General features: G+C 42.5%; 1 protein-coding gene across 1 annotated transcript in view; it reads left to right on the top strand.

The window, feature by feature from the left end:
• The window catches only part of PolA1 (DNA polymerase alpha catalytic subunit), a 90,316-nt gene that overhangs the window by 33,006 nt on the left and 30,419 nt on the right, over positions 1–26,891 (top strand). Inside the window, exons 21-36 of the mRNA XM_037429244.2 lie at positions 236–349; positions 2,190–2,298; positions 2,426–2,541; positions 2,627–2,770; positions 6,107–6,229; positions 6,319–6,351; positions 7,064–7,156; positions 7,752–7,957; positions 9,931–10,063; positions 10,745–10,876; positions 14,193–14,268; positions 16,138–16,236; positions 23,024–23,205; positions 23,982–24,107; positions 25,351–25,467; positions 25,971–26,064. Coding sequence (XP_037285141.2) covers positions 236–349; positions 2,190–2,298; positions 2,426–2,541; positions 2,627–2,770; positions 6,107–6,229; positions 6,319–6,351; positions 7,064–7,156; positions 7,752–7,957; positions 9,931–10,063; positions 10,745–10,876; positions 14,193–14,268; positions 16,138–16,236; positions 23,024–23,205; positions 23,982–24,107; positions 25,351–25,467; positions 25,971–26,064 — 1,897 coding nt within the window. The remainder of the gene's footprint in view (positions 1–235; positions 350–2,189; positions 2,299–2,425; positions 2,542–2,626; positions 2,771–6,106; positions 6,230–6,318; positions 6,352–7,063; positions 7,157–7,751; positions 7,958–9,930; positions 10,064–10,744; positions 10,877–14,192; positions 14,269–16,137; positions 16,237–23,023; positions 23,206–23,981; positions 24,108–25,350; positions 25,468–25,970; positions 26,065–26,891) is intronic.

Genomic DNA, 26,891 nt, shown 5'->3' with positions numbered 1-26,891 from the left:
CAGTGTTGATAGGTACAGAGATGCTTGTGTTCTGCATTTGCCTTAATTACATGCTTCTCTTTGTTTATTAAATTGTTTGCACATTCTGAATGACATTCCCATTTTCAATGCTCATTCAGTGTTCTAACGCATTCAAAGTTTCAATGAATCGATTCATATTGTGACATCACGTGTTATTGCCACAAATGTTGCGGTGGATGTTTTTTTTTTACATTTTCTCCCTCTTTGCTTATAGTCCAAGACATTACTGGGAGGCAGGTCGCAAAGGAATGAATACCTTCTGCTGCATGCATTCAGCGATCGCAACTACATATGCCCCGACAAGGTGTTCAAAAAACAGGGCACCAAGGTACGTCCATATAGCAGCAGCTTACTAGACGGCTTCATCAAAAATGCTTGCCTCAAGAGGCAAACATTTTTCATGCACTGGCACTGCAAGCATTGAAGGAAGTTTGATGTTTACTTATTTTTATGACAACAGTGGGCAAGTGCTCCTGAAATGAAGAGCCTCTAGAAATGGCTTTCAGGTGTTCCAGTAGTGGCGAAAATTCGTTGAGAGCTATGGGATGGAGTCAAGTGCATTTAGTTTGCCACACTTCATTTCGCTAGGTAAAATGAGCTTTAGCGTGGTAAGCAGTATTAGGATTAAATTTAGCAAAGTGATTTTCAGCGTGTAGCTAAAAGCTCTACTCAACCCTGCAAGCAATAAGCCAGAATTCCTGCAAAACTATCAAGTGTACTTCTCTGTACATTTAAGGGGGCAGACTGGTCTTTAGGACCAAAAAGTGACAAAAATGTATTTTTTAAAATTGACATATTTGGTTTCTGCAAGTATTTTCTATCTCTGCAAATTTTCACACACCAGGGAGGAGTGGTAATTTTTTTGTAATGTCATTCTGTCTAGATTCTTGGTGCTGCTAACATGCAGAACCTGCAAAAAAATGGGGAACCGACTTCGAGGCATATTCTTTATAATATGCCGGCACCTATGTTAGAGGCTCTGCTACGAATTTATGAGCACCTTTATGAGGATTTCAAAACACGCACACCATGATTGTTGCTTTTTGAAGAAGCTGTGTCTTTTCAGTTTTTTTCCATTTTTCTCAAAAAAGTAAATTTACGACTGTTCAGTTTTGAAGCCTCAATATCTCTGCAGCTAGGACAGGTACAACAATAATTCTTTTTGTAATGAAATCCTGTATATGTGTAGAATGCAAGTATGGGAACAGAATTTAGAGCACAAGCCTTTTTAATTAGTTATTCATCAAAATTGTAACATATTTCCAACTGCTTTCGAAAATGGAGAGTTCATTTTGCTGTAAAATAACCAAGAAAGGCCTAAAAACAAAATCTATTGCATACTTTCAATCTGTAGTCATTAGTCCATGTTGGCATATCTTAAATATCACTTTTAATTAAGCACTTTTTTCCCATGGTGGCCTTAAACAATAGGGGGTGAAAAACTAAAGTTATCTCAGGAACAAGATGAGTGACAGGAAAACTAAATAAATATTTGAAATCAGCTGAAAGAACTGCATAATACTGTGCAGTTTGAACAAGATCACTGAAGGAATAAACAAAAAGATGTCTAAGACCAGTTTGCCCCCTTAAGTCTTCAGGCAGAAAGAGTTGATCGATTGATCTGAGGGGTTTAACGTTTCAAAACCACCATACGATTATGAGAGACGCCGTAGTGGAGGGCTCCAGAAATTTCGACCACTTGGGGCTCTTAGCGTGCAACCAAATCTGAGCACATGAGGCTACAGCATTTTCGCCTCCATTGGAATGCAGAAAGAGTTGGATTTTGTTACTGGTGGGATCAGGTAGCATGGAAAGATAACCTTGGACAAGAGTTTTCATTGCCTTACCTTGGTTTATGGTTCAACTGTGGCTCTTCATAACATTTCTTGTTTTTTAGTGTTCGTAGTCGTAATAATTTGACTGGACAGTCCAATCGCTCATTTATGCTCATTTTGGTTTGCTAATTATGACAAATGTGGGATGAAATCAACTAAATTTTGATCAAATGTGACTTTGCTGCTATACACTGCGTCGCTGGAGCAGTGGTGTTTAGGGTCTTGTATATTACCAATCCCCCCCCCTAATTACGCAAGCTACAATGTCTTAAGCTTTCGATTGTGGCTAAATGCCGACAGCAGATTTCCTGAAAATTCACTTTTCATCTCCAGGTGCATATTAACGAGGAAGATGGGGATGAGGCTGAGCATATGACTGCCAGCAAGAAATCCAAAAAGGGCCCTTCCTATGCTGGTGGCCTGGTGCTTGAACCAAAGAAAGGTGGGTTCGGTATTAGCTGTCTCTTTCTCTGTGGCTTCCCATCACTGGCTCTCTTAGACTTACTTCTGTGCTTCATAATCTGGAACTATAATCTGAAACATAATCTGAAGACTCGCTCTCTTTCTAGGTTTTTATGACTCATTTATTCTGCTGATGGACTTCAACAGTCTGTACCCATCCATCATTCAGGAGTACAACATCTGTTTCACAACTGTTAGTGTTTCTGGCAGCGATGAGGCAAAGGTTCGGGAGTTTTACATTTATGCGGAAAAGAGACTCATTGAACCATCACGTAGTAGCTTGGTATGCTTTGCTGTTTCATTCACAGGATGAAGACTACATTCCGAAATTGCCTAGCCCTACGTTGGAGCAAGGCGTACTGCCTTCTGAAATTCGAAAGCTTGTTGAAAGAAGAAGGCAAGTCAAGTCATTAATGAAAGGGGCTGAAGGCGACTCTGAGTTGTACCAGCAGGTGAGTTATGCTAAGAGCAGCAAGTGAATATTGGTACAGTACAGTCACTCCATACTATGAAGCATGTGCAGTAAACATTGAAATTTTTTTTACCGTTTCCTACAGATGAAGGTAATGTGTTCGGGTATGCACGTTTGAAAAATATTAGTACAAGTTACTGGTGGCCGGAGCAGCGAAATAGCAACGCATAGCGCTGTTGTTCCCGAGCAGGCGGATAGACAGACTGGCGAGTGCATTCTATTTTTCAAAGTAGGGGTGGCCAGCAAAAAAAACAGCTTTTTCGGAGCAACAGCAGTAAAGCAGTAAAGATACGATTGCTTGCAATTCCAGTGAACAAAAAGAAAAAGAAAGGTATTGGTCAATAAAAAATGCACAAATATTTATATAAGATGTGCACTTTCAGATGGGCCAACAGCAAGATAAGCTGCTTTCTGCCGGTCATCCCTGCTTTCAAAAATTTAATGTGCTTGGTACTCTCGTGGTCGGCATGCTTGGAAACAATAGCCCTGCATGCCGCAGTTTCACTGCTCCAGGCACTAGTCACCTGTGCTAATCTTTTTCCGTTGTGACTCTATCACTTCAACTGGGAACATTAGGCTAAGACATTTGCTGGCAAATACAGGGTCAGAAGTTTAAGCACGACTATTTTTTCACTCCTTTTTTTAAAGGCACGGTTCACGAATGCATAAAAGTGCCTTCATGGTTTTATTAGGAGTGTGGAAATATTCAAAATTTTGAACATTTTTGGATAGTGCTTGCTATTCAATTCGATTGGAAATAAACTATTCAAACTTCCCAAGTAATAATAGTATATTTTAAATATAAAAATAACTGCTTCATATTTTTCAATTTGCTTCACCTCAGTACACTCTAGCAATGTGGCGAAGCTGTCTCCCAAGCTCCCCTATGGTCGGAAATTTAGAGAAGACATATCTAGCAGAGGTGGGGGCTCAATGCTGTTTTGGATCTGAAATTATGGCTTCAAGTCCAAAAAAACGAACGCCAAAGATTTTTGCGTTCGACATTCCAGATGCTTTTATATATTAACGTCTACAAGGCAGGTTTGGAACTCCAGACTTGCAAGGGAGCATACCCTTGTCGGGCGCATCAGTTGGACTTCCAGAGATGTTGAAAGAGGAGAGGCTGAGGAAATAGCATCTTTGGCTTTCATGTGTGAAGTGTTGGTGGCAACAGTTCGATTGCACCAAATCATATAACACTCAAACCTCAGTTGCATCTTGCAAAAGAAAAAGTTAGTTATAGTATCAGAAAACTCGTTATAACGGCACATTCCTAACATTAGATCTATTGCAAGACCATATTTATTGACTTCATTATAACCGATATTTTGTTATATCTGGGTTCGTTTATGTCGAGATATGAGTGTACATAAATGCAATTTGGCCTCTACATTGCCTCATTCTTGATAAGACAACTATGGAACACCAGTCTGTCAGCACTTCATCAACCTAGTGAAAAGAAACATTTGAATGTTGCGATCTCATAAGATTATGCATAGGAATCCTCTCCAACCTTTCTTTCTTTTTTTTTCAATTTCGCTTCAAACTATTCAAAAAACATTCTAGATATATTCTAAAAGTATTTTATTCGATTTGAACTCACACTTGAATATTCGAATTTGCTTCGCACCCAAAATTATGCTCTTGACACAGCTCTAGTTTTTATCTATGAAGTGAAACATTGTTTAAGGGGAGCTGCTACGAAAGAAAAAAGTCCTTGTAATCTGTAGTTTAAAGGGGCCCTTAGACACTTTTTTGAGTAACCATAGAATTAATTCACTGCAAAAGCATATTACCTCACAAATTGAACGCCGCAAAAATTTTAAGAATCCGTCCAGTACGAGCGGACAAAGATTTGTCACACGCTGCAATAACATTCCCTCTTCTCTCATCTCGAAGAAAGTGCTGGAAGCTGAGCAGGGAAGGGATAGGAGGGGCAAACAAAAAATGTCACTTGGGCCTCGTGACCTTCACCATTTTTTTTTCTTTTTTTTTTTTCGAATATGTGGCTTTCTCAGTGCGAACGCGCGCGCATGCTTGGACAAGTGATGGCCTCTCGCGCCGACCTCTGTAACAACCAAGCGTCCCATGTTCAAATCAGCCAATGTCCGATAGATGGGCTTACTGGGCTTATTTTGTGGGATTTGTCGAGAGAAGAGAAAACTGTTTTTAGCTGACTTGGATAATTTATTGTGAATTCCAAACCGCGTGCTGCGCTATAATATTTGGCTAGAGTGTTGTCGGGAGCCTCTACTACTGATACAGCGTTTTCTGACCATGCTCTAAATGTGTTGCAGGACACCTTTAAGGAGCTCTGCCACGGTGGTCTAGTGGCTAAGGTACTCGGCCGCTGACCCGCAGGTCGCGGGATTGAATCTTGGCTGTGGCGGCTGCATTTTCGATGGAGGCGAAAATGCTGTAGGCCCGTGTGCTCAGATTTGGGTGCACATTAAATAGAATTTCTGGTGGTCGATATTTCCAGAGCCCTCCACTATGGCGTCTCTCAGAATTATATAGTGGTTTTGGGACGTTAAACCCCACATATCAATCAATCAATTCGTAGGTTGAGGAAATGAAATTTTGTTAAGCTATAGATTGATTGAGCTACAACCGCCATTGAACAAACGTCTGACGCCATTGGAATCATTCGAAATTGTCTCACTCGTAGCGCATGTGGCGTCGTACATTCTCCATCTCAAAGTACTTGCGCAGGTTTATAGGGACGAGGATGAGACACACAAACCCGTGGAAAACAGATGTACTCGTCAGTGTGTTATTTTTGTCCACATGGGCCTGCACAAATACAATACTTCAAGGTGAATAGGTTCTAACTAGGCCAAATAACAGTTTTGCATTGTACATTTCTTGTAATATCTCAATTAGCAGAGCACTGCTGTTGATGATATTGCAGTTTTAGACATTTCTAACATTAATTTCTCACTCTGACACAAATTTTTATTTGCTGTTAAGTACCCTTTTAAGAATGTGTGTGTCTTTTTTTTCTACTATGTTTTAAACTTTGCGACAACGTAATGGATAGCAAGGTTGCAGATAGCCTTTAGTGCCACATCTTCTTGCATAACATATTTTCTATTTCCACAATTCTCTGGAAGCTCCAGAACAACTGTCTCTAATATGATTGTTTTCAAACTTGAACTCTGCACTCCTATTCACTTCCGAGTGATTCGAACTCCTGTCAAATGGTCACATTCTCCTAGCACCTTCAGGTTCCTTTTAATGAGTGTCTACTGTATTTACTTGGAGTTTTGACTTCGCTTTGCTTAGTGCTTGAACATATAAATTGCCTTTCCTTTAGTACGACATCAGGCAGAAGGCGTTGAAGCTGACGGCTAACAGCATGTACGGATGCCTGGGATTCTCAAACTCTCGTTTTTATGCGAAGCCTCTCGCAGCACTCATTACAAGCCGAGGCAGAGAGGCGAGTTTTTATCTGCTGTTCTCAACATCGTTTAAGCTGCTCACAGGAGCATCGCCTATAACACGGCACTATTTTTTCTTTCTTTCCAGATCCTGATGCAGTCCAAAGAACTTGTCGAAAAGGTTTATATGCTCCCTGAATATTTTTGCACATTTTTACGCACACATGTATGCCTTTATGTTTTAAAATACACAAAGCCTTTATGCATAATATGACACCCAACTCCAGGATGTATACTAGGCCCCATATAGTATTTGTACTGCTCAAAAACTGTGGTCACATTTATGTATGTTTATATGACATGGCAAAATCTGTATATGCATGTAGTAATATGTTTTCTGGGCATAAGTTATGTATAAGTATATTAGTTTGCACTATCAGAATGTTGAAGTGTCACCTATTCAAAATTTATTTCGGATGTTCATTGGTAAGTGGGCAGGTATGTGACACAAGGTTTCAAAAGTTGCAAGCACATAAAGAAAGCAGGCAGCTGAGACTTTTGTAATGGAAATAAATGGACCACTTTAGTATTGTCATCTCACTCATAGCCTTTTCAAAACTTAGACGAATTTTCATCAATAGCCACGCACTAAAGTGATAATGGAAGCTGGCAAAAACAATATTACAGCTCTGAATTCACTTGAACTCATCCATATTTCATCCCTTTTTTACCTCGCATGACAAATATACTGATGCGAATGTATACCTCCTTAGTATTTGGCCTATTTGTAATTGGTTCAATGACTCCATCTTCTTCTCACCTCATTTGATCATGGCAGTATAGCTTCTATTGTGTAGCTTGCTTACTTGATGTATGTTGCATCTTTGTTATAGATGGGCTTTGAAGTCATCTACGGAGACACAGATTCTATTATGATCAATACGAACTCGAGGGACCTGAAGGAAGTCACAAAACTGGGGAATAAGGTGAGATATGCGACTTGGTGCAAGTTTTATTACATACTAACCCATTGTGTGCCCAGATACTGGGTTAATGTCATAAGTGTTTTGCACCATTCCTATGCATATTTCTTCGTTACTCTGCTGATTGTTTTGCTACTTATGATTTGTATTTGTGTTCGTAGACAGTTTTTATCATCTTCTAGCTTATCACCAAGATACTCTAGCTAGAATAAAATTTGATTGCACTTGCTTCACGTGAAGGCCAATTTTTGTAAGTCTGTTTCTTATAGTAATCTACTCTGTTTAAATATCCTAGTTGCCATAAGCACATTACAATCATCTTGGTAGTAATAACAGCAAAACTTGATTTCGTTATCTCTAAATAGATGGCATCCCGATCAAGACTTAAGATGCGCTCCCAGTTACGTAACCGTTGAAAAACTTCGTAATGTAAAGAAAAAAATTTGTTAATATTGGCTCCATTTTGAATACACACATATATTCATCTATTGTCTGTGCAGTTCCTGGTAACATCTGCCAGTACTAACTTGCTCAGAGACAGCACTGCCTTGTAGTACTGTGGCATGTTAGTAACAGCTATCCATTGCATCTCATACAGATTAAAGCAGAAATTAACAGATTCTACAAGCAGCTCGAGATAGACATTGATGGCATCTTCAAGTCAATGCTGCTTTTGAAGAAGAAAAAGTATGCTGCAGTATGCATCACCTTTGGACCCAACAACGAGCCAATCGAAACCCAGCAGCTGAAAGGATTGGATGTGGTGCGCCGTGATTGGTCGGAGATAGCAAGGAAAACGGGCGTGTAAGGCAGTTCTGTCTTTTGCTTGTTCCTGCGCACTTCTTCACACTTAATATAGTACTGCTAGTACTAATTTAGGAGTAGCAAAAGTACAAAATTAGTACTCCTAGTACTAATTTTTTTATCTTCAAGTCCCTGCTCTTGGGACTTAGATGAGGGCATAGTAGATTTTTTTTTTCAGTTGTTTGCTTTCACTAGGGGAGCTCTGCTTTGTGTATTATTGATAAGTTGAACACGGACCAGTATTTATTTTAATGTTGTGAGCCCTACATCTGGCAATTTATGCTTGCCCACTATCGTGGCTTTACAGCTACGGTGTTGTGCTCCTAAGTACGAGGAAGTGGATTTGATTCTGGGTCCCGTCGCTTTAATTAATTGGGAGAGTACACATTGCCAGAGTGGTCGCACCATTCTCGCAACGTATCAGTGATGAAATGTCGAGAATAAAACCACTCAAGCTGCAGCTCACTGTTGATTGCTATAGTAATTTCAGTTGTGAGTTTTAGAAAATTAATTGCCATATTATTGTAAGGTCATGATAGGCTAATCACTGTCTGTGTTGTTCACTTTGCTGTGAGCTTGTGTGGGAATATTCTATTTCAAAGCAAAAGCTAGGCACTAATGCATGAATACAGTACATAAGCTTATTAATTGGCCCCCTTTATTTTGGAAAATCATATTATTCGGACATGTTCCTTGGTCTCAGTCGGCATGTATGTTGTTTAATGGCATCGAACTCGGTCATATTTGGCCCCTACCAAGTTGGTGCAGATAATCCTTGGGGTGTGCCGAGCACGAAGTGCTACAAATGTGCCTCAAATATGCCTCAAATGTGGGATACAAAGAAGCAAAAATGAGGCAGTCACAAACAACCAAAACGGCTGCAGACTTTCGGAAGGGCGTAGTAGCCGTTCACAATCTTACCACAATCACTGAGACGACCAAGGCTTCAGCGGCTGTGGCAAACTTGCTTTGTTTTTGTTTTTACTCGGCGCATGAGAACTGCTTGGCAGTTACCTGTGATCACGTCAACAGGCACTGGTGTCAAGCCTGTGACGTGCAGTTATCTTCTTTTTTTGAGTGTCTTCAGAACTGCGTAGTTGTTCTCCGTGATTGTGCATCGATGAGCCAGGTTTATTCAGCAGCGGATGCATGTGGTTCTCAGCAGTTTCATTTTGATTCTGGACGTGGGCCGCAAGCCTGCCTTCAGAACTGTATGGACGGCGTGATCGTGTCTTTGAGGACCGCAGTTTCGTCCGCAACGGATATGGCACTGAGTGACTTCATTTAGACTTGAAGCAATGTTCATACAATGTCACAAAACTCAAACATGGTGGCAGCTGTTGAAGAGCTTCAATCGCAGTTCACATGATGACTTGAAACCTACTTGCTACATTATGATAAGCAAACCAACTGTTGTCGGCCATTTCTCCAGTGAAAATAAATCATCGTGGAGTGCGCATTTGGTGTTGGTGGCGATGGTCTGTAATAAAGGGATGGGTTCATGGCCCATTTCAGCTTAAACCACTGAGGTCCACTGCTGCTGTCACATTGTAAATGGAGTTACAAATGATAAAAATCGAGGCTACTGGTTATATGTGAAATATGCACTAGGTTTATTGTTCACCAAGAAAATGGCAATGCACCAATCCAGCATTTTTGGATCGGTAAAAATATCGAAAATGCACTGGTGTAACAGACACTTGTCTATTGCTTTGTTTGTACTTTTGATAAATCGGCATCCGTAAGGCAAATGAGTTCTGCGGAAACTTGCAGGGTGGCGAAAGGGTTAAGAAAACTAAAGAAGACGAGCACCCGATCGTAGCACGAAACCACAAGGAAATCATTCGGTCAATTCAAACATTTTTCTCTGTCCCGTGAAATCCAAGTTAACGAGAAATTACTGTATCAGGAACACTAAGCAATGGGTACTGTTGTCGCAGCACGTTCTGAACCATGCCTCTGTTTCGTTCCAGGTTTGTGATCAACCAAATCTTGTCGAACAGCTTGAGGGAAGAAATCGTAGATAAGATCAACACTCACCTAATGCAGCTTGCCACCAAGATCCAGGAAAATTCACTTCCACTGTCCGATTACTGCATCACAAGGGTATGTTACATTCAACTTGCAAACTTCTCTAGTGAAGAAACTTTCAGTGTGTTTTGCTGCTTTCTATGTCTAAGTTTCAGTTTTTAATGAATTGCCTTCCATTTTCACACTTTTAGTAAAATAAAAAAGATTAGCTAGAACTTGTTTATTATTATAATTTGATTCTCCGATTTGCAAAAGTTCCTCTCATAGTTTTGATGCACTTGAGGGAGCGTCGAAAACAGCTCCTCAGGTTTGCTTCACAAATTGATTAATTATCCAAGCTTTTGCATACAGTGTGAAAAATTCAACTTTAGTATCTGAAAATCTTAAATGGGACTGCTGCCTAAATGGAGTGACCACCCCTGATATTACTGGTTTCACGCTTGTATTCTGCACACCTGTTCATCTTTGAGTGAACAAGACTCCCTTTGAATGGACCGCATTCTTGCTGGTCCCTTCAGGTTTCGTTTAGGGAGAGTGTACTGTAGATTAAGTGCCTAGCAAACATGACACGATGGTCACCTCAGTTTGGTTGCCTGCAACATTTTCATCATGCAAATGAGATATTGGGCTTATTCCTTTCTATTAGCTGGAGTTATCCCTGCATAAAACAAAGAGCCTCTGATTTTTTGGTGATTTGTCTCACCCTTGTTATTTTTATGATTTACTGACTGCTACCACCTTCGTTCTTCTCTACAGCAACTCACCAAAAATCCTGAGGACTACCCAGACAAAAAAAACTTGTGCCACGTTCAAGTTGCTATGCGGCTCAACAGCAAAGGCGGCAAAAAGCTGCGCCACGGCGACACTGTCACCTACATCATATGCAACGTAAGCACGCACAGCTTTCCATATTTCATTCTGCTTCTGTTCAGTATATGTTCAGACTAGGCTTGTTGGTCATTGTAAATAAAACGAAATCAAACAATGCTTAATAAAGGGATCCTGAACAAATTTTTCTAGTATATATAACCATATTTATTTGCGTAATCCTCGCACTTTTTTTTTCGTGGAAAACCAACGAAAAGTTGGTGGTACGACAATTACGCGAGGAAAATTTTCCACGAAAACCTAGAGCGGGGGAAAAAAGACGAAATAGCCGCAAGTTCGGATTTTCATGCTAGGAACTAATTACAAGCTGTGAGAAGTACTAATCAAGACTTACCTCAAGGCAAGATATTATTTGTGACACAAAAGCTGCAAGCAAATAGTACCGAGTTTAGGAATACCGTGCAAAACTTTCGGGCCTAGCGTTAGCGTTCGTCAATCAACGGGAGCCCGCAAAACGTTAGCGTACGACGTCAACCGTGGGATGATGACCTTCTAACGCGGAATCATCTGCAGTTACCTTTCGATGAAATAGTCGTACAGTTCATCCCGGTCTTAGGCACACGGAAGGCCCAACGCGTCCTGGTGGCTTTCAGCTGCCTGTGCTGCCGTCGCCAGTAGCAAACACAGAACTCCTGGACTTCAAAGTGCCTACCAGCGGCTCTGTTGCCGTTTCGCAGCACTCAATCACATGATCAATCATTTTCAACTTGAAAGCAGCCGTGAAGGTTTCAAGGGGTTTATGCAGTTATTCCACTCCAGTATCAGCTGCTCCGAAATGCACCAAATTGAATTTAGTACGCCATCCTGGTAAAACCAGCGTAACTTGTGCCAAACTGAATCAAAGTCTCGGGTTTGCGGTTGTCCGTCACTGTCAAAACATGCAGTTTGATCATTGGTCGGCCAAAGACACAACAACCACGGACCAAAAATTATTCTGCTCAATAGACAGCCCTTGTGAGTGCGTCCCGATCTATGACGCCATGTCCGGTGCCGACACAGCTTCCGTTACACAAGTCAGCTTGACAGCAAACTGTACCCCATGCAGGTGCTCGTGTGATGTCTAGTCCATTCGGTCACGAAAAAGTGTTTTGCTGATTCATGGGCAGATGTCATCTGTTCCAGAAACGCTGATGATAGCTCGTTTGAGAAGTGCAGCGGGATGTGCCATATTTACTCAATTCTACCGCGCCCTCGATTGTAACGTGCACCTGGTTTCCACGACAAAAAAAAAAAAAAAAGTATGACATCGATTGAAACGTGCATTCATTTTTTGCATTTTTGCAACGGAAGAGAAAAGGAAAAAGAGTTTGTATGAGTCAACCTTCGCACATTGAGAACAAGTATTTGAGTTTTAATGCACTGAATTTTTGAAATATTAAACACAAAGTCAAACAGCCGGCCCTGCAGCTAAAACTGTGACCACTATGGCGGCGTTATGAGTCGCGTAATAAGTCAGTCCTCGTCGCTGTCAGACAACTCTTTATTGCTGTCAAAGGCCCAAAGCATCTCATCCTCATTCGAGATGGCACATTTCTTGAATGCCTAGATGACCATGGCTGATGGTATTGCACACCACGCGTCCTTCACCCCCGCAGTGAAGTCTTGCAGAGAGGTGCACTTCATCCTGTTGCCTGGCATGAAATCATGTCGTCCATTGATCAGCCAGTTGGTGTAGAGCGCCTGAATCTTGTCCTCCACCTGCTTCTTCAGGCAGGCATCTAGCGGTTGAAATTGTGAAGTCATGCCACCAGGTATGACTACAAGGTTTGTATTGCATGCAGTGAGCTTGTTCTTGATCCACTGGTCGAGATGGCACCTGAACGCGTCGATCGCGAGCATCGCTCGCAGGCTCAAACTGGCGCCGGGCCGCTTCCACCAGACGTGATCGATCCAATTGGCGACCAGGTCCGTCGTCATCCAATCTTTCTCGTTGGCCTGCACAATCACACCACTCGAAAAAACTACTCCTATCAGGAGCGTCTTCTGTTTAAATATCAGGTGCGGGGGAAGCTTGTGCTCATCTGACATGCAACAGAGCATTGCCGTCACTCTAGTTTTTCCGTGGCTTGATGTCAGCACGCCAACTTGCTTCGCCCCCTTCTTAACGGTTGTGGTGCCAGGCATGTTGAAGTAAAGAGGCGTCTGATCAGCATTGCCGATTTGTCCAAGGAGGTAACCGTTGTTGTGCCATTTACGACAAACCTCTGAAAACTGTGAAGCTTTTTTTTCATACTCCTCCGGCAACTTCTGGCATATGCTTGTTCGCCTTCAGAGGGAAAAGCCTTTCCTCTTCATAAAGTTAGTTAGCCAGCGCCTGCCCGCTTTGAACTGGCTCCGCGTTAACCCTTCTTCTAAGGCTAACTGCATAGCCTGCACTTGGAGCAGTTATGTCGTCACGGGCCGTTGTGCAGCTCGCTGGTCAAGCACATACTCGGCGAGCAGCTCTTCAATTTGTGGAAACCGACCCTGCTGTGGTCCACTAAAGCCTTTACGTGAAGCTTCGTTGTCGACGATCTTCTGCTTTTGTTTCTGCCAGTCCCGCAACGCTCGTTTTCGGGAACTCCGAACGACTGCGATGCAACCTTATTTCCGTCCGTTACTGCACGCGCGAGGACTTCTTTTTAAAAGCGGCATCCTCGAGCACTCCTCGAGTATTTGGAGTCGGCCCTTCCATACCTTTGATGTTAATGCACTACAAGATGACGAACTCCTGAGCACACATACAAAGTGCCAAACACAGTTGCAGAAATGGCCAGAACTTTTTCGTGATTTTCTTGCACCAGCACATCTGGATTGGTAATCGCTCTTATGAAATACCTCTAAAACACCCTGTCCTTTCGAGATCGAAAGTTTTAGGACCCCGATTCAGGTATTTTCCTTGCTTTCTTTAAATGTCATCTTATTAACGAAAGTGTGCTTTTTGGTTGGAGCAGAGCAGCCAGAGTTGTGTAATATGTGCAGCTGTAACTAGTGGGCCCTTTGCTGATAGCTTTGGCATTGTATTTCACTTTTCATTGCAAGGTATTGTATGGGCCCTGTGACAGGTGACTCTCATTTGCGTTAAAAATTTGAAAGCTTTGAAGAAAGAAAGAAAGATGTGGGTGGAGTAGTATGCCCTCCAACAGTACGTTTTAATCATGCTTGTTTGGTCTTTTCGTGCCACCAGTAAATGCCAGACTGCCACTACCTGGCAGTCACTCTCTTTAAGTAATGTTTAGGCAGCATTGTGACATCCTGCTTTGATTTTTCATACTCAGTTTGGATCCAGAGAACAAGTAATGAGTTCTTATGCAACCTACACTTTTCTTATCCACAGGATGGCAGCCAACTGCCAGCATCACAGAGAGCTTACCATCCAGAAGAGTTAAAGACTAACGAAAACCTTTCCATAGGTATGTATTGCAGTAGTCTATCTGTTAAATGTACATTACACATGACTCGGGGGTGGAAGCGCTGTGCCGATTGCCGATTGCGCCATTCTCTGCCAATCTCAACCTGCTGTGCATAAACGGCAACATTCGTGATAATTGACGATTGAAGTGCAACCGCCAAACCTAGACGATTATTATTGTTGACGGGGTAACACTGCTGAGCGTTGGCTACGCAAAGGACGCGGCTGCATACATAGGCAGCATGATATGAAGTGTTCGATCACGTTGTAATTCAGTTCATTCATTGGGCATGCTGGTGCTCGCCTCAACGCTGTTATCTCCGTGGTTCCCCCCCCCCCCCCCCCCAGCTATAGTGTATTCTAGTACACTGTATCGCCGCTAAAGTGGTGCCACACCAATTAGTAACTGTGAATTATCTAGTAATACAGTGAAACCTCGATAATTTGTACCAGCTGGGAAGACGGCATGGTCATGCACAGAACGGCAGTGCGCGTTTGCGTGTACAAATGGGCATCTCCTGACGTTCGCCATTGCGTTTCCGATGGAGGCGAAAATGTTGTAGGCCCGTGTGCTCAGATTTGGGTGCACGTTAAAGAACCCCAGGTGGTCGAAATTTCCGGAGCCCTCCACTACGACGTCTCTCATAATCATATGGTGGTTTTGGGTCGTTAAAACCCACATATCAATCAATCAAATCAACCTTCGCCATCGCCACCAATAAAGAACCATGGCAGGTGTTGCCCTAAGTACTACCAGAGTAATTTCTTCCTTTTTGCCAAAGTGTAAAAAACATACTAGCGCTTTCGCACGATCGGCGATTCCAAGGAGCATTTCGGAACTATTACAGGGTCCGTAATACACAGTGACCAAGATAGAGACAGAACGGACATCATCAGGTGTCTGCGATACATATTTGCACTTTTCTGCCGCGATCTTATAATAAGCAAGGGCTGACACTTTCATCGAAAACACGCAGCGGTCGTGTAGAGTCTTATCATGTCCTGTTTATTTGCGTGCAGCGTGGTGCCTATGCTGCCCACATCGTCGCAGCCTTGCGTCTTACTGTACCGTACACATAGATTTGCGATGTGAATTGCTAGTCCCCACTCCGCTCCATACCAAGCGCAGATGAGCAGAGTACGGTAGTATGTTTAATTAGCGTGGAAATAACAAACTTTCGCCAAGCCGAGTGCGCTGTATTTATCTAGCGGTCATAGAAACAAGAGATAAGCATTGCTTGTCCCTTGTTTTCTCCGCGTAATTCCTAAGTCAGCTGGGAAGTTTGGTGATGAAAACACACACGCAAGCCTCCCCCCCCCCACACACACACACACACATACGCACACCGGAACTCGACTACTGACCAGCAGGTCGCGGGGCTGAATCCCAGCTGCGGCGGCCACATTTTCGGTGAAAACAAAGATGCTTGAGGCCTGTGCACTTAGGTGCACGTTAAAAAACTCCAGGTTGCCGAGATTTCCGGAGCCCTCCACTACGACGTTTTTCTTAATCATATGATGGCTTTGGGACGCTAGAACCTTTACAATTAATAATGTTATAGTACTGAATGTTTAGTGAAAACCATCGGATTGATTTTTTTTACCTGAATTCATTTCCATTGAGGATGATGTTCGACTCTCAAGAGGTGCTTCAAAACGAACTTGCATTGCTCCAAAACACACCTTTTGGTGCTCCGAACCTGCTCCGAAACTCTCCCTTTACTGTGCCAAAGCTGCTCTAAAACAGCGTTATTCCTGCTCCCTGAGTTGCTCCAAAACACTGAAGTCCACTTCCACCCCTGATGAGTGAAAGCAGACAGTCATAAAACAAATACTAAAACAAATTACAATTCCTTTTTCTTGCTTTCAGATAAGCACTACTACCTTTCTCAACAAATCCACCCAGTTGTGGCCAGGATATGTGCTCCCATTGAGGGAACAGATGCTGCCATGATTGCAGAAGTCCTTGGTGAGTGTGACATTGCCTATTTTGAATTAATTTGTAGTAGTACACTCAAACCTCATAATAACGAAGTTCCATCTTACCAGAAAATGAGTTTGTTATACCCGAAAATTTATTATAAAGGTATATTCCTAACACTGGGTCTATTGCAAGACTGTTCTTCATATACTTCATTATAATGGATATTTTAATACATCCGTGATCATTATATTCAGGTTTGAGTGTATATTCATTTCAGGGCATGTGGTTGATATGCCTAACGTCAGAAGAGTTTTGTCAAAATACGTAAATTATATCTCCAGCCAAATTTACTAGTACTCAGTAGCATAGCGTGATTTTAGTAACATTTGCCTGCTTGATTAGTTACTCTAGGGTTAGTTGCAAGTGCCAGTAGTAGCACACCCCAATTTTCTTACTCTGAAGGTAGATTAAGCAGTAAAGTGTCACCCAGCTATGCTGAACTTTTCAGTGTAGACTCGATTAAATAAATGCTGCATTTTTTTTTATTCAATACTGCAGGCTCGAGGTCCAAGCAGGGTAGTAATACACATACAAAAATAATTGCGAAACAAAACAATAAAGGGTGAGAAAGGTTGTTTGGTAGGTTAGTTCATTCATCACATGTATTAGTAAGACAGTTTTATTCACATATGGTTCTTGGAAAGTACAAATACTTCAGTAGGTCTGTGCGAGCAAAATATGGGATCAAGACCTTTGGGTGGTGGTGTCGGGTGGGCCGGCTACTAAGGGGTGTCAAATACAGGGATGGGTCTAGAGCTATTTTTTTTGTTCAAAAGTTGATCCAGGAATTTTAATCTAGCTTTTTGTCTTCGCATCTGCAGTAAGGGAATGATGTTGGCTAGCATTAAATCTGAGGGTGAGTCTAACTTGGAGTACTTGTTGAATATAAATCTAACAGCTTTTCGTTGAATATGCTCAAGAGTGCATATATTACGTTTTGTCTAAGGATCCCATACTATGCTCAAGTACTCTAGTTTTGGCCGCACATAACAAAGTACTTTAACATTCATGGGAGCACTTTGAAGTTTATGCTTAAGAAGACATAGTTTACGAAAGGCAGATGAACAAACATTATCAATATGGAGATTCCAAGATAAGTTGGAAGTGAGTGTCACACCAAGGTATTTGCAGGAGTTTACTTGTTGCAATGGTGAAGACCCTAATATGTATGTATACGATTGTGGATTCTTTTGGCAAGTCACTGGAAGGCACATACATTTGTTCGCATTAAGACACATTCCCCATTTGTTGCACCATTCATATATATTGCAAAGACTAGTGCTCAGATCGTTGAAATCGTTAATGGAACGTATTTCTTTGAACAAAACACAATCATCTGCAAGCAATCTTATTTCCACACTAGGGTGAATAACATCAACAATATCATTGATATACAATAGAAAAAGCAAAGGGCCTAACACACTGCCCTGTGGTACGTCCGATGTAACCGGAAGACAGTACGAATATTGGCCCCCTACACCAACGTACTGTTTGTGCTTATTCAAATATGCTGAAATCCAGCAAACAAATATTTCTGGTATACCTATTATTCTAAGTTTGAAATGAGTTTACTATGGGGAACTTTATCGAAGGCTTTGCGGAAATTTAAGAAGAGCATATCTGTCTTACCGTGTCTATCGATGTTTAATGCAAGAGAGTGAAACAGTGTGACGAGTTGAGTTACGGTAGATAATCCTTTCCGAAAACCATGTTTCTTTCACTTTTGCTGATCATCTGCAACGCCTAGATCAAGTGCTCACATGTCTCTCCAATGCTGGACTTCAACTAAACACAAAGAAGTGCCATTTTGGCAACACAGCTATAAAAGTTCTAGGACATCTCGTTAGTAAAGATGGCATCCAGCCCGATCCTGACAAAATTTCCGCAGTCCTCAACTTTCCGCGACCCTTTCGCACCAAAGAACTACGCAGTTTCCTTGGACTCGCATCGTACTTCCGCCGCTTCATTCGCAACTTTGCCACTATTGCCGCTCCTCTCCACAAGCTCCTTGCCAGTACCGGTTCCTTCGATTGGAATGATCAATGCGAAGCCTCATTTCAAGAACTCAAGCAGGCACTGACATCCCCACCGGTGCTTGGTTATTTCGATGACAGCGCACCTACGATATTACACACTGACGCTAGTGGACAAGGAGTCGGCGCCGTACTCCTCCAGCGCGACCATGCCTTTCGCGAGAAAGTTATCGCTTATGCAAGCCGCACTCTGACCTCTGCAGAGCAGAGGTACTCGATAACCGAACAAGAGTGCTTGACTGTTGTCTGGTCCATCCAAAAATTTCGTCCGTACCTACATGGTCGACATTTTACTGTTGTGACAGACCACCATGCTCTTTGCTGGTTGTCCACAATCAAAAACTTGTCGGGACGACTTGGCCGCTGGTATCTCCGATTACAATCTTATGACTTTGACGTCATTTACAAGACTGGAAGACAACATCAAGATGCCGACGGTTTGTCACGATGCCCTTTGCTGCAGTTTTCGGCGCACGTCACATCCCCTTGTCAAATTGGCTATACGGAGGACGCCTCGTCGATATCAGCCATTTCTTCCCTACCTTCATCCACCCGTCCGTCAGTACTTACTACTCAACAGCGAGCCGATTTTTACTGCACTGACATCATCAGTCGGCTTACCGGCGCTTCACTTTCCCCTAATGCCAGGCTCCAGAAACAACTCCGATTATTCAAGTTGGAGGACGATGTGCTATATCGATACATTTTCCACCCGGAAGGCCACCGATGGGTTCCCGTCGTACCACGCACACTGCGCACTGAAGTTCTGCGCGCTTCCCATGACGACCCGACGTAAGGACACTTGGGTTACTACAAAACATACGAGCGCATCCGCAGTCGATTCTTCTGGCCAGGTCTTTCCACGACGGTAGCTAAATATATCGCCTCGTGCGCACTTTGCCAACACCGCAAGTGGTCCACAACTGCTCTAGTCGGGACCCTACAACCACTTCCTTGTCCATCAGAGCCGTTCTCTGTCGTCGAAATTGACCTCTTCGGGCCCCTCCCAACTACATAGGCGGCAAGAGATGGATCGTCACCGTCGTTGATCACTTGACCCGGTACGCTAAGACGGCCTCGATCACTTCAGGAACTGCTTCTGAAGTAGCAACTTTCTTCTTGAATGCTATTTACCTACGTCACAGAGCCCCTTGTGTTCTTTTGAGCGACCGGGGCAAGGCATTTCTTTCAAGCACGCTCAGAGAAGTTCTTCAAGCATCAAAAACAGTTCATAAAACAACATCTAGCTATCACCTGCAAACCAATGGCTTAACGGAAAGACTTCATGGCACGCTGTGTGACATGCTGTCCATGTATATCCGACCGGACCATCGCAATTGGGATGCCATACTTCCCTTTGTCACGTATGCATATAATACGTCAGTTCAATGAACCACAGGCTATTCTTCATTTTTCCTAGTATACGGACGCCAACCGACATCACCACTCCTCGTTTCAATCTTTTCTGGCCCCGTCAACTCTTCACCATTCGTTTGCGACCAGTTTCTGTCCCGTGTTGCTCAATGCCGTCGTCTTGCCCGTGTAAACACCGAAGCTAGCCAAGAAGATCGCAAACATCGTTACGATGCCACTCACCGCGTCGTTCTCTACCGCCCTGGCGACGATGTACTTCTGTGGACTCCTGCGCGAACGCCTGGCTTATGCGAGAAGCTTGAGTCACGCTATCTTGGCCCCTACAAAGTTGTCGAACAGACCTCACCGGTGAACTACCTTGTCACACCTGTTCATGTCCCCACTGACCAACGCTGCCGCGGGACAGAGATTGTGCACGTTTCGCGTCTCAAGCCCTATCGTATGCGTTCTCCAGCGTAATTCGCGGCCAGGCTTGCTGCTTCCGTGGAGGGGGAAATTAGTGCGAGAATTCATTGGACGTCATCTTCCTCATCTGTCAATAACCATCATCAGTCTTCGCCCCGTTCTTCTTCATCTTGCTGTTGCTTGAATAAAGCGTCAGCTGAACCATTGTATTTCAATACATGTTTAATATAGAGCACTAAGTGCTTAAATGCATTCAGTATTGTTGCAAAACTAGCTTCTGTGCTTAATATAACCTGTAATTGCACTGTGTTCTAGTACTTGATCTCAAAAACTTGCTGTCTACAGACTCGTGGCTGCCACTGCCATGCGCAATTAGCATCGTCATTGTACATATTGAAGTAACTGTTATCCCAATCTTTAGTTCTACCTCCACTTCGCATTCGTGTGCGGAATCGAACAAAAAGTGCTGACAACTCTTCGAGTTTTTCCTGTAAAATATACGAATTTGGACCGCGCTTATAATTTTACAAATCTTACCTGAAATTTTACCGGAAATATTTCGTTTCCGATCAAAAAAAAGTTAGTAAAATAGCGTGGCCTCCATGATTGGCTACGGTGCATCGCCGTACGTAGCTTAGTCGCAGGGGCCACAAAAACAGCGCTGTGCTATTTTCCGCCACCAAAAGAGTACAATCCGTATTAGTGTTATCATCACATACCTGCCATTCTCCCCCATTGTCCAGGAGACGCTCTGATTTCTACGGTTTCTTCCATTTGTACGGTTGTCATAAAAATCTTCTGTAAATCTAAGTTTGTGTGTGAAATTTGGTCGCAATGACAGAAGTGCAGGTCAGTCCTTTCCAGGCTTTTTGAGAGCCCACCGCATTTTGTTATAAACAAATTTGAGAGGCGTTCATCTAAACGTACAGTAGAGTCTCAGTGATGCGAAACCGCGGCAGATACAAACTTGTGAAATTCTCCAGCCAAATTCATGTGCCCATTGGGCCAGTAGTACCGAAACCGTCGAACGAAGGCCGATCGAGAGCAGGGTGCTCGAACTTCGGAAGTATGTGTGCGACCAGCGCACACTCTATCTTCTACAGTACGTGTGGTTGTCATTGCCACAACTGCTGTGGACGAAACCACCGTAGTTCGACATGATCATCTGTGGCAATGACATTACTGACAGAACTCTGAAAGTGTGCGTGCGGCCAATGCTCAAACAGTCAAAGCAACGCTGCTTTCCGCAAATGCTGTTAAACAAAGCCGCGGCATTTGTGATCATAGATAGCATAAAACGACTTAGTTTTGAAGGCACGTGAATTGAAAACAAAACTACCATTTGCCGCAACCGTCACGGCGATGCGGTTGCGATCTACGAGCTCTGAGGACACGTGGCTGACACAGCGGTAGATGAAAGGTGGTAAAGGCGTAAAAAAGGCTAGAAGCATTTTGGCATTCCTATCCTAAGAATCTAGTAGCGAGCAAAGCCAAAGCTTTGACCCATGCTTTCGCGGCAGCCAGCTGCGCCGTCCAGTCCGTTCATGTGTGAAGACATACGGGGGTTGTTTTGACGGAATTTATTTTTTGGCTATAGTTGTTTTGATGATGCCAAAATTTTGAAAGCATTTGCGCTCCCCCTTTGGGACTTTCACCTTAGTGGGAAACCCTACCCTCGTGTGTTCGGCCACCACAAACCATTACAAGACCGCAACACCAATGTTTGAGCTTGTGTTTGATACCCCCCACCCTTTTTTTTTTTCACGTTTTTTTATATTTCAGTGGCGAAAATAGGGGGAAATAGTTCAGTGTGTCGATATTGCCTATGGTGGCAAAACATGATTATTCTTGTCGCTAAAGGCAAATCGATCACACCTGCAAATTTTTAAAAAATTAGTACCCCCCCCCCCCTGTCCCCCTACCCTGCTCGGGGGTTTTATTAATTTCTGTGTTGCCAGGTTGGCAGGTATGCATTAGTGAATTGCACGAGTTATTGACAATGGAAACAAAAAAAAATGTTTTTTTTACAAAACAGTACTCAGGCAGTGTGCTCGTAGAGGCCAGACACAGTTTTGTTTTCCTGTGTGTCGTTGTCTTTGTGCATCTGGAGCCAGCTGTCATCAAAACACTTGTCAAAACGACACCAGCAACACCCCGTGCTCCAAGAGCTTTTCACGTCTGCAAGCTTTCATCTTACCCTGAACTTTTCTGTCTTATTTGGCTGTATGCGCAGTACTCAGCCTCACGCAACATGCTTCTTTTTTTGCCCTCTCTCTTCTTATGGTCTCCATGACCTTACCAATATCATCATATTCATGAAATAAATTAGTGCATGAAGTTCACATGAGATATACATCAAATGTCCAGGAATATGATCTCGGCACATCTTACACAGCTGGCTTAGCTTACTTAGTCTATGAGGTAAGTGCCTACGAATCTGTTTAGTTAAAATTATGCAAATATGATAAAGCAAGTTTAATGACAAGCTTTTCTGGTACTGATAGTATGCGTAAAAGCATCTCCAACAACTTTCAAGCACTGTCAGAAGGCTCGGCGACACAAGTTTGAAATGTTGGTGTAAAATTTCAGTTGACTGTATTGCTGTGCATTAAATGATTCCGGCGCTACAATCTCTAGATCTTGCTTCATTTGCCAAGCATTATAAAGATACAGTGCCCTCTAGTTTTTTGTAGCTTGCCTTTACACTCATTTTAATGCCGTGTTGCAAAACTAGCTTCTGTGCTTAATATAAAAAATGGTGGTTAAGTTACCAGCACCAGTAAGCTGCTTCTGAAATGTACACTATGCTAGTTTTACTGTTGGCATAAACATCTGTGATATGCTCGTGTGTATGACGGTGTGGTAAAGAACACGCTTCAATGACTTTCAACATTGAAAAAACAATCAACGGTGTTAAGCAGTGAACCTTATCGGTGCTGTTATTCTGACCATTTGCATAGGCTTGGACCCGCACCAGTACCGGAATCACAGCTACAATAGAGACGATGACCCTGGTGCCAAGCTGAGCATGGCAAAGACTCTTAACCTGAATGATTACAAGGATTGCCAGAGGATCAGCTTTGGCTGCCCTGTTGACAACTGCAGTTCCACACTTACAGTGGAACACATCTTTGAAGGAACTGTAAGTAATAAGTTCCTCTTTATGTTTTTGATAGACTGAAGCAGTAGACTCCTTCTTTTCAAGATGAAAGTGAGGGCCCTCAAAATGCAGTTAGCCTCACGAGGAGTACAGCGTAAGGAAAGCATACCAAATTTGTGGGAACTAGGTGAAACTTTTGCACTAGTCACCTTAGGATAAGCAATTCTTTAATATGGTCCGAATGAAAGCGTGCACACTTCAAAATGTGGGAAGTTTTGTGCTCCAGTAAGGAATGGACTGCATCTATATATTTAACACAGCGCTATGCAACTAGGCTTGTTCGTTGTAAACTCTAGCGCAGTTGGGTGCCATTGACACTGTTATTGATATTGCACTATACTTATTGAGCCTGTAGCATTGTTATGTCTGTGCTCTCACATTAAAAGAAAGCCTTACTTTAGAATTTCTACCGGTCTGCATGTAAGTGTAGATATTGTTTTTTTTATTATTCAAGAATCCCATGAACTAGTAGTACTTGAAAATATTGAGAGCTGCTGTGTATGAAGAGCTCGCACTTCTTTCGTGTGGGCCGTCAATTCTTTCGCCAATGTTGCTGAGAATCGGAAGTTTTGAAATGAAGAGAAAAAAACGTTGTGAATGTGTAAATGCATAAAAGTGTAATAATTATATGTGTAAGCTACAAATAATCATCGCTGACCTCCCACAAAAACATGAACGTTCTTATGCGAATGATGTCCTTTTGAGAAAGTGGTTGTGCCACCGAGTTGACTGTTGCTTCCATTCGTTTCTTTTTTCAGGGAAAGAACCTGACATTTAGTCTTGCGACATGTCCTGGTTGCAAGACTGACCTGTCCAGCTACATAAACGCTCTCTGCAATCAAATGACTTTGCTCATTCGATCATTTATACAGAAGTTTTACCTGGTAAGTACAGTAAAATAACTTTCTATTGTCTTCTAGGGCAAGACTTGCCAGTGCTATTATGATAAACTTTCCAAGAGACCTCCTGCATGAGTTGAATGAAAGAAATTTCTTATTGCTTCTGAAATTCTTGTGCACTGCAGTGATACGGAATCTAGTCTTAGGGTGAACCTTTAAAGCTGAAAAGGTAGCGTTTCTACTCGCCTGGATGCAGTGTGGCTGCATTCAACAGCATCTTGTTTCCGTCTCATTATCACTGTGTTTTTGCTAGTACTGGCTATACCAATTTTCTGCCAATTGAAAAGGCACAGTTTCAATTTTTTACTGTGGCAGCCACATCTCAATAGGGGTGCAATGCATAGATGCTTGCGCAGTACTTGGGTGTACCTGTGTGCAAGTTGTATTTCATGTAGTCGAAATTACCACAGAGCCTTCCACTGCTGTGCTTATCAGCCTCATGGTTTATTAGATCCCACTCTATGAATAAATAAGCTAAATGCTACACAGTACTTCATAAAACCACAAGGGCTCCTTCTAAGTGGCATCACGAGACTCGTATTGAAATTCTATCGGGACAGGAAATGGGTTAAACTTCTGTACAGGAAATTCTTTCTGTGGTTGTGGAAAGAAAGGCCATGCTGCAAAGCTACTGTCACACCACACTATTGTTTGCAGCACCCTATTAATGAAAGGCATTCATAATACTCATGTTCGACTTCTCGGCTCTTTATTGGCAGTAAACATGCTGCTTCACATGAGAAACCAACGGAGGCCACAGAGTGGTGGGTTGCTTGAAATCTCAGGAGTAACATGACGACTGGCAGAAAGGACACAAAACTACCCTTGCTGCCCCGCCTCCTCCCTCCATTTCTTTTTTTTTTTTTTTTGCACTGTTATACACTAGTGTATGAAATGAAAAGTGTAGCAACGGAAAAAAGTGATTTGCATTATTCGTGTGGAAAGTGTAAAAGCTTTGTGCACTTTCCGAGTCAAGAGTATTAAAAAAATGTGAACTTGTAGAGTTAGTGTTGTTTTGCAGTAGTGTACAAACAGGCTCTCTGTTTGCACTGTGCTTTAAATAAACTGTTCTGTGACTTTCATATGCTCTGCAGTGCTTCAATACTACTTCATCACGTGGACATGAAAAGCATGATCAATTGATACACTACTGCAATTCACGTCCTGGCTGAAAAATATGGCTGATATCTGCACTTCACTTCTTCAATATTGCATTGTTTATTACTAGGGCTGGCTTGTCTGTGAAGACTCTGGTTGTGGGCACAGAACCCGGCAGGTGCCGCAGACCTTCGCGAAATCCGGCCCTGTTTGTGTGGCGTGCCAACGATCAGTCATGCTACCTGAGGTGAGTGTAATTATTTCTTGTGGCTTTCGCACACACTTGGTATATCTTGCGCTAGTGCTACTTGGAAAGGCAGTTCCTCGCTACCTCGGGGCAAGAGATCGAGCTCATAGGAGGGCCTTACTAAAGCACAAATTTTTTTCTGCATTTGCTGTTTTTCCTGCGCTTAAGCTACCCTATTTCAATATAAGTGAGCTGGAAATTTAAAAGTAAAAGTAAAAGAAATTAGGAGTAAAAAGTTTGCTTGCTCTTGTTTCACTAGCAGGATCTGTGTGAGTGAAAATACTATATGCATTATTGCAGGATGATTCTTGCATGAAACATGAAACTTGTGTACCCCACTAGAGGTCAGCCTCTTTTTAACAAGCACGTCCCTCAAGTGCTCCATATGAATAACCAGTAACCTGCCAACCTAGTCTGATTTAGTGCTTTCTTTTAATGTCCTTCTAAGTAAAGCAGGAACTCGTAATAGTAACCTTTTTTGCACTTTTTTTTTTAATTTTCAGTACAAGGTATCAGATCTCTACAGACAGCTGACCTACTTCAGCAAGCTCTTTGACTTCTCCAGGGCACAAGCAACTCTTTCAGAGATCGAAAAGAGTAAGTCTTGCATTGTTCAGAACTGTCAGGTCTCATGGTGTTGCATGTCCTATTATATCTTACCACACTTCTGCAAATTTCATAATTATGGCATTGCATTTGCTCATTCTACTGCATGAGCACTACTCTACATAGCTGGCACCCTGGGAAGTATGTTAGACATGAGTAAAGACCAGATTATAGGCAAATGCCTATTTTGTTTCTTACGTTCCTATCGTGCCACTTTGATATATGAGCATGAATTAAGAGGTTAAGAAGAGCTTTTATAGTGTTTTATAGTGTGTATAAATGTCTATTTTCAATATCAGTGCCTATATGAATGCTATATAGATTGTAATTTTGCTTTCAAGTGCAGTTGGAGACCAGCATTCGTGTTACCAGGCAAAAATGAGCTTTCAAAACTCTATGGGTTGCATCCTATACTCTATCTCATGTGTTCCTTTCAGCACTGTCAAGGCTAAAAGGCCTCTTAGCCATTAGGAATGCTGATTAGCCTCTACACATGTAATCATTCACATTGAGTGGTCTGCTCGGCATCTCCCCAGCTTCTGCTCGCATGCATAGGGAACAGGAGGTGCTTCTATGCAGCTGTAGAACGTTGAATAATGAATGCAAAACCATAGAGTGTCATCAGGAGAAAGAGTGGAGATGAAAAAAAAACATGGCCACGTGATTTTTGTTTTCTTTGTCGGTTACTTCTTAAATGACGCTTCACTAGGTTACATGAGAATATTTACTTAAACACTGGAAGTTGCATGCCCAATGAAAAGCTTTGTACCACTAGAACATTTTAATTGGTTCATTACAAACTGTGAAAGCATGATGCG

This window comes from Rhipicephalus microplus, chromosome 1, assembly GCF_043290135.1.
Source record: "Rhipicephalus microplus isolate Deutch F79 chromosome 1, USDA_Rmic, whole genome shotgun sequence".
NCBI classification, from domain to species: Eukaryota; Metazoa; Arthropoda; class Arachnida; order Ixodida; family Ixodidae; genus Rhipicephalus; species Rhipicephalus microplus.
Note: the sequence above shows the minus strand (reverse complement) of the source record. Positions and strands in the feature narration are given on the sequence as shown.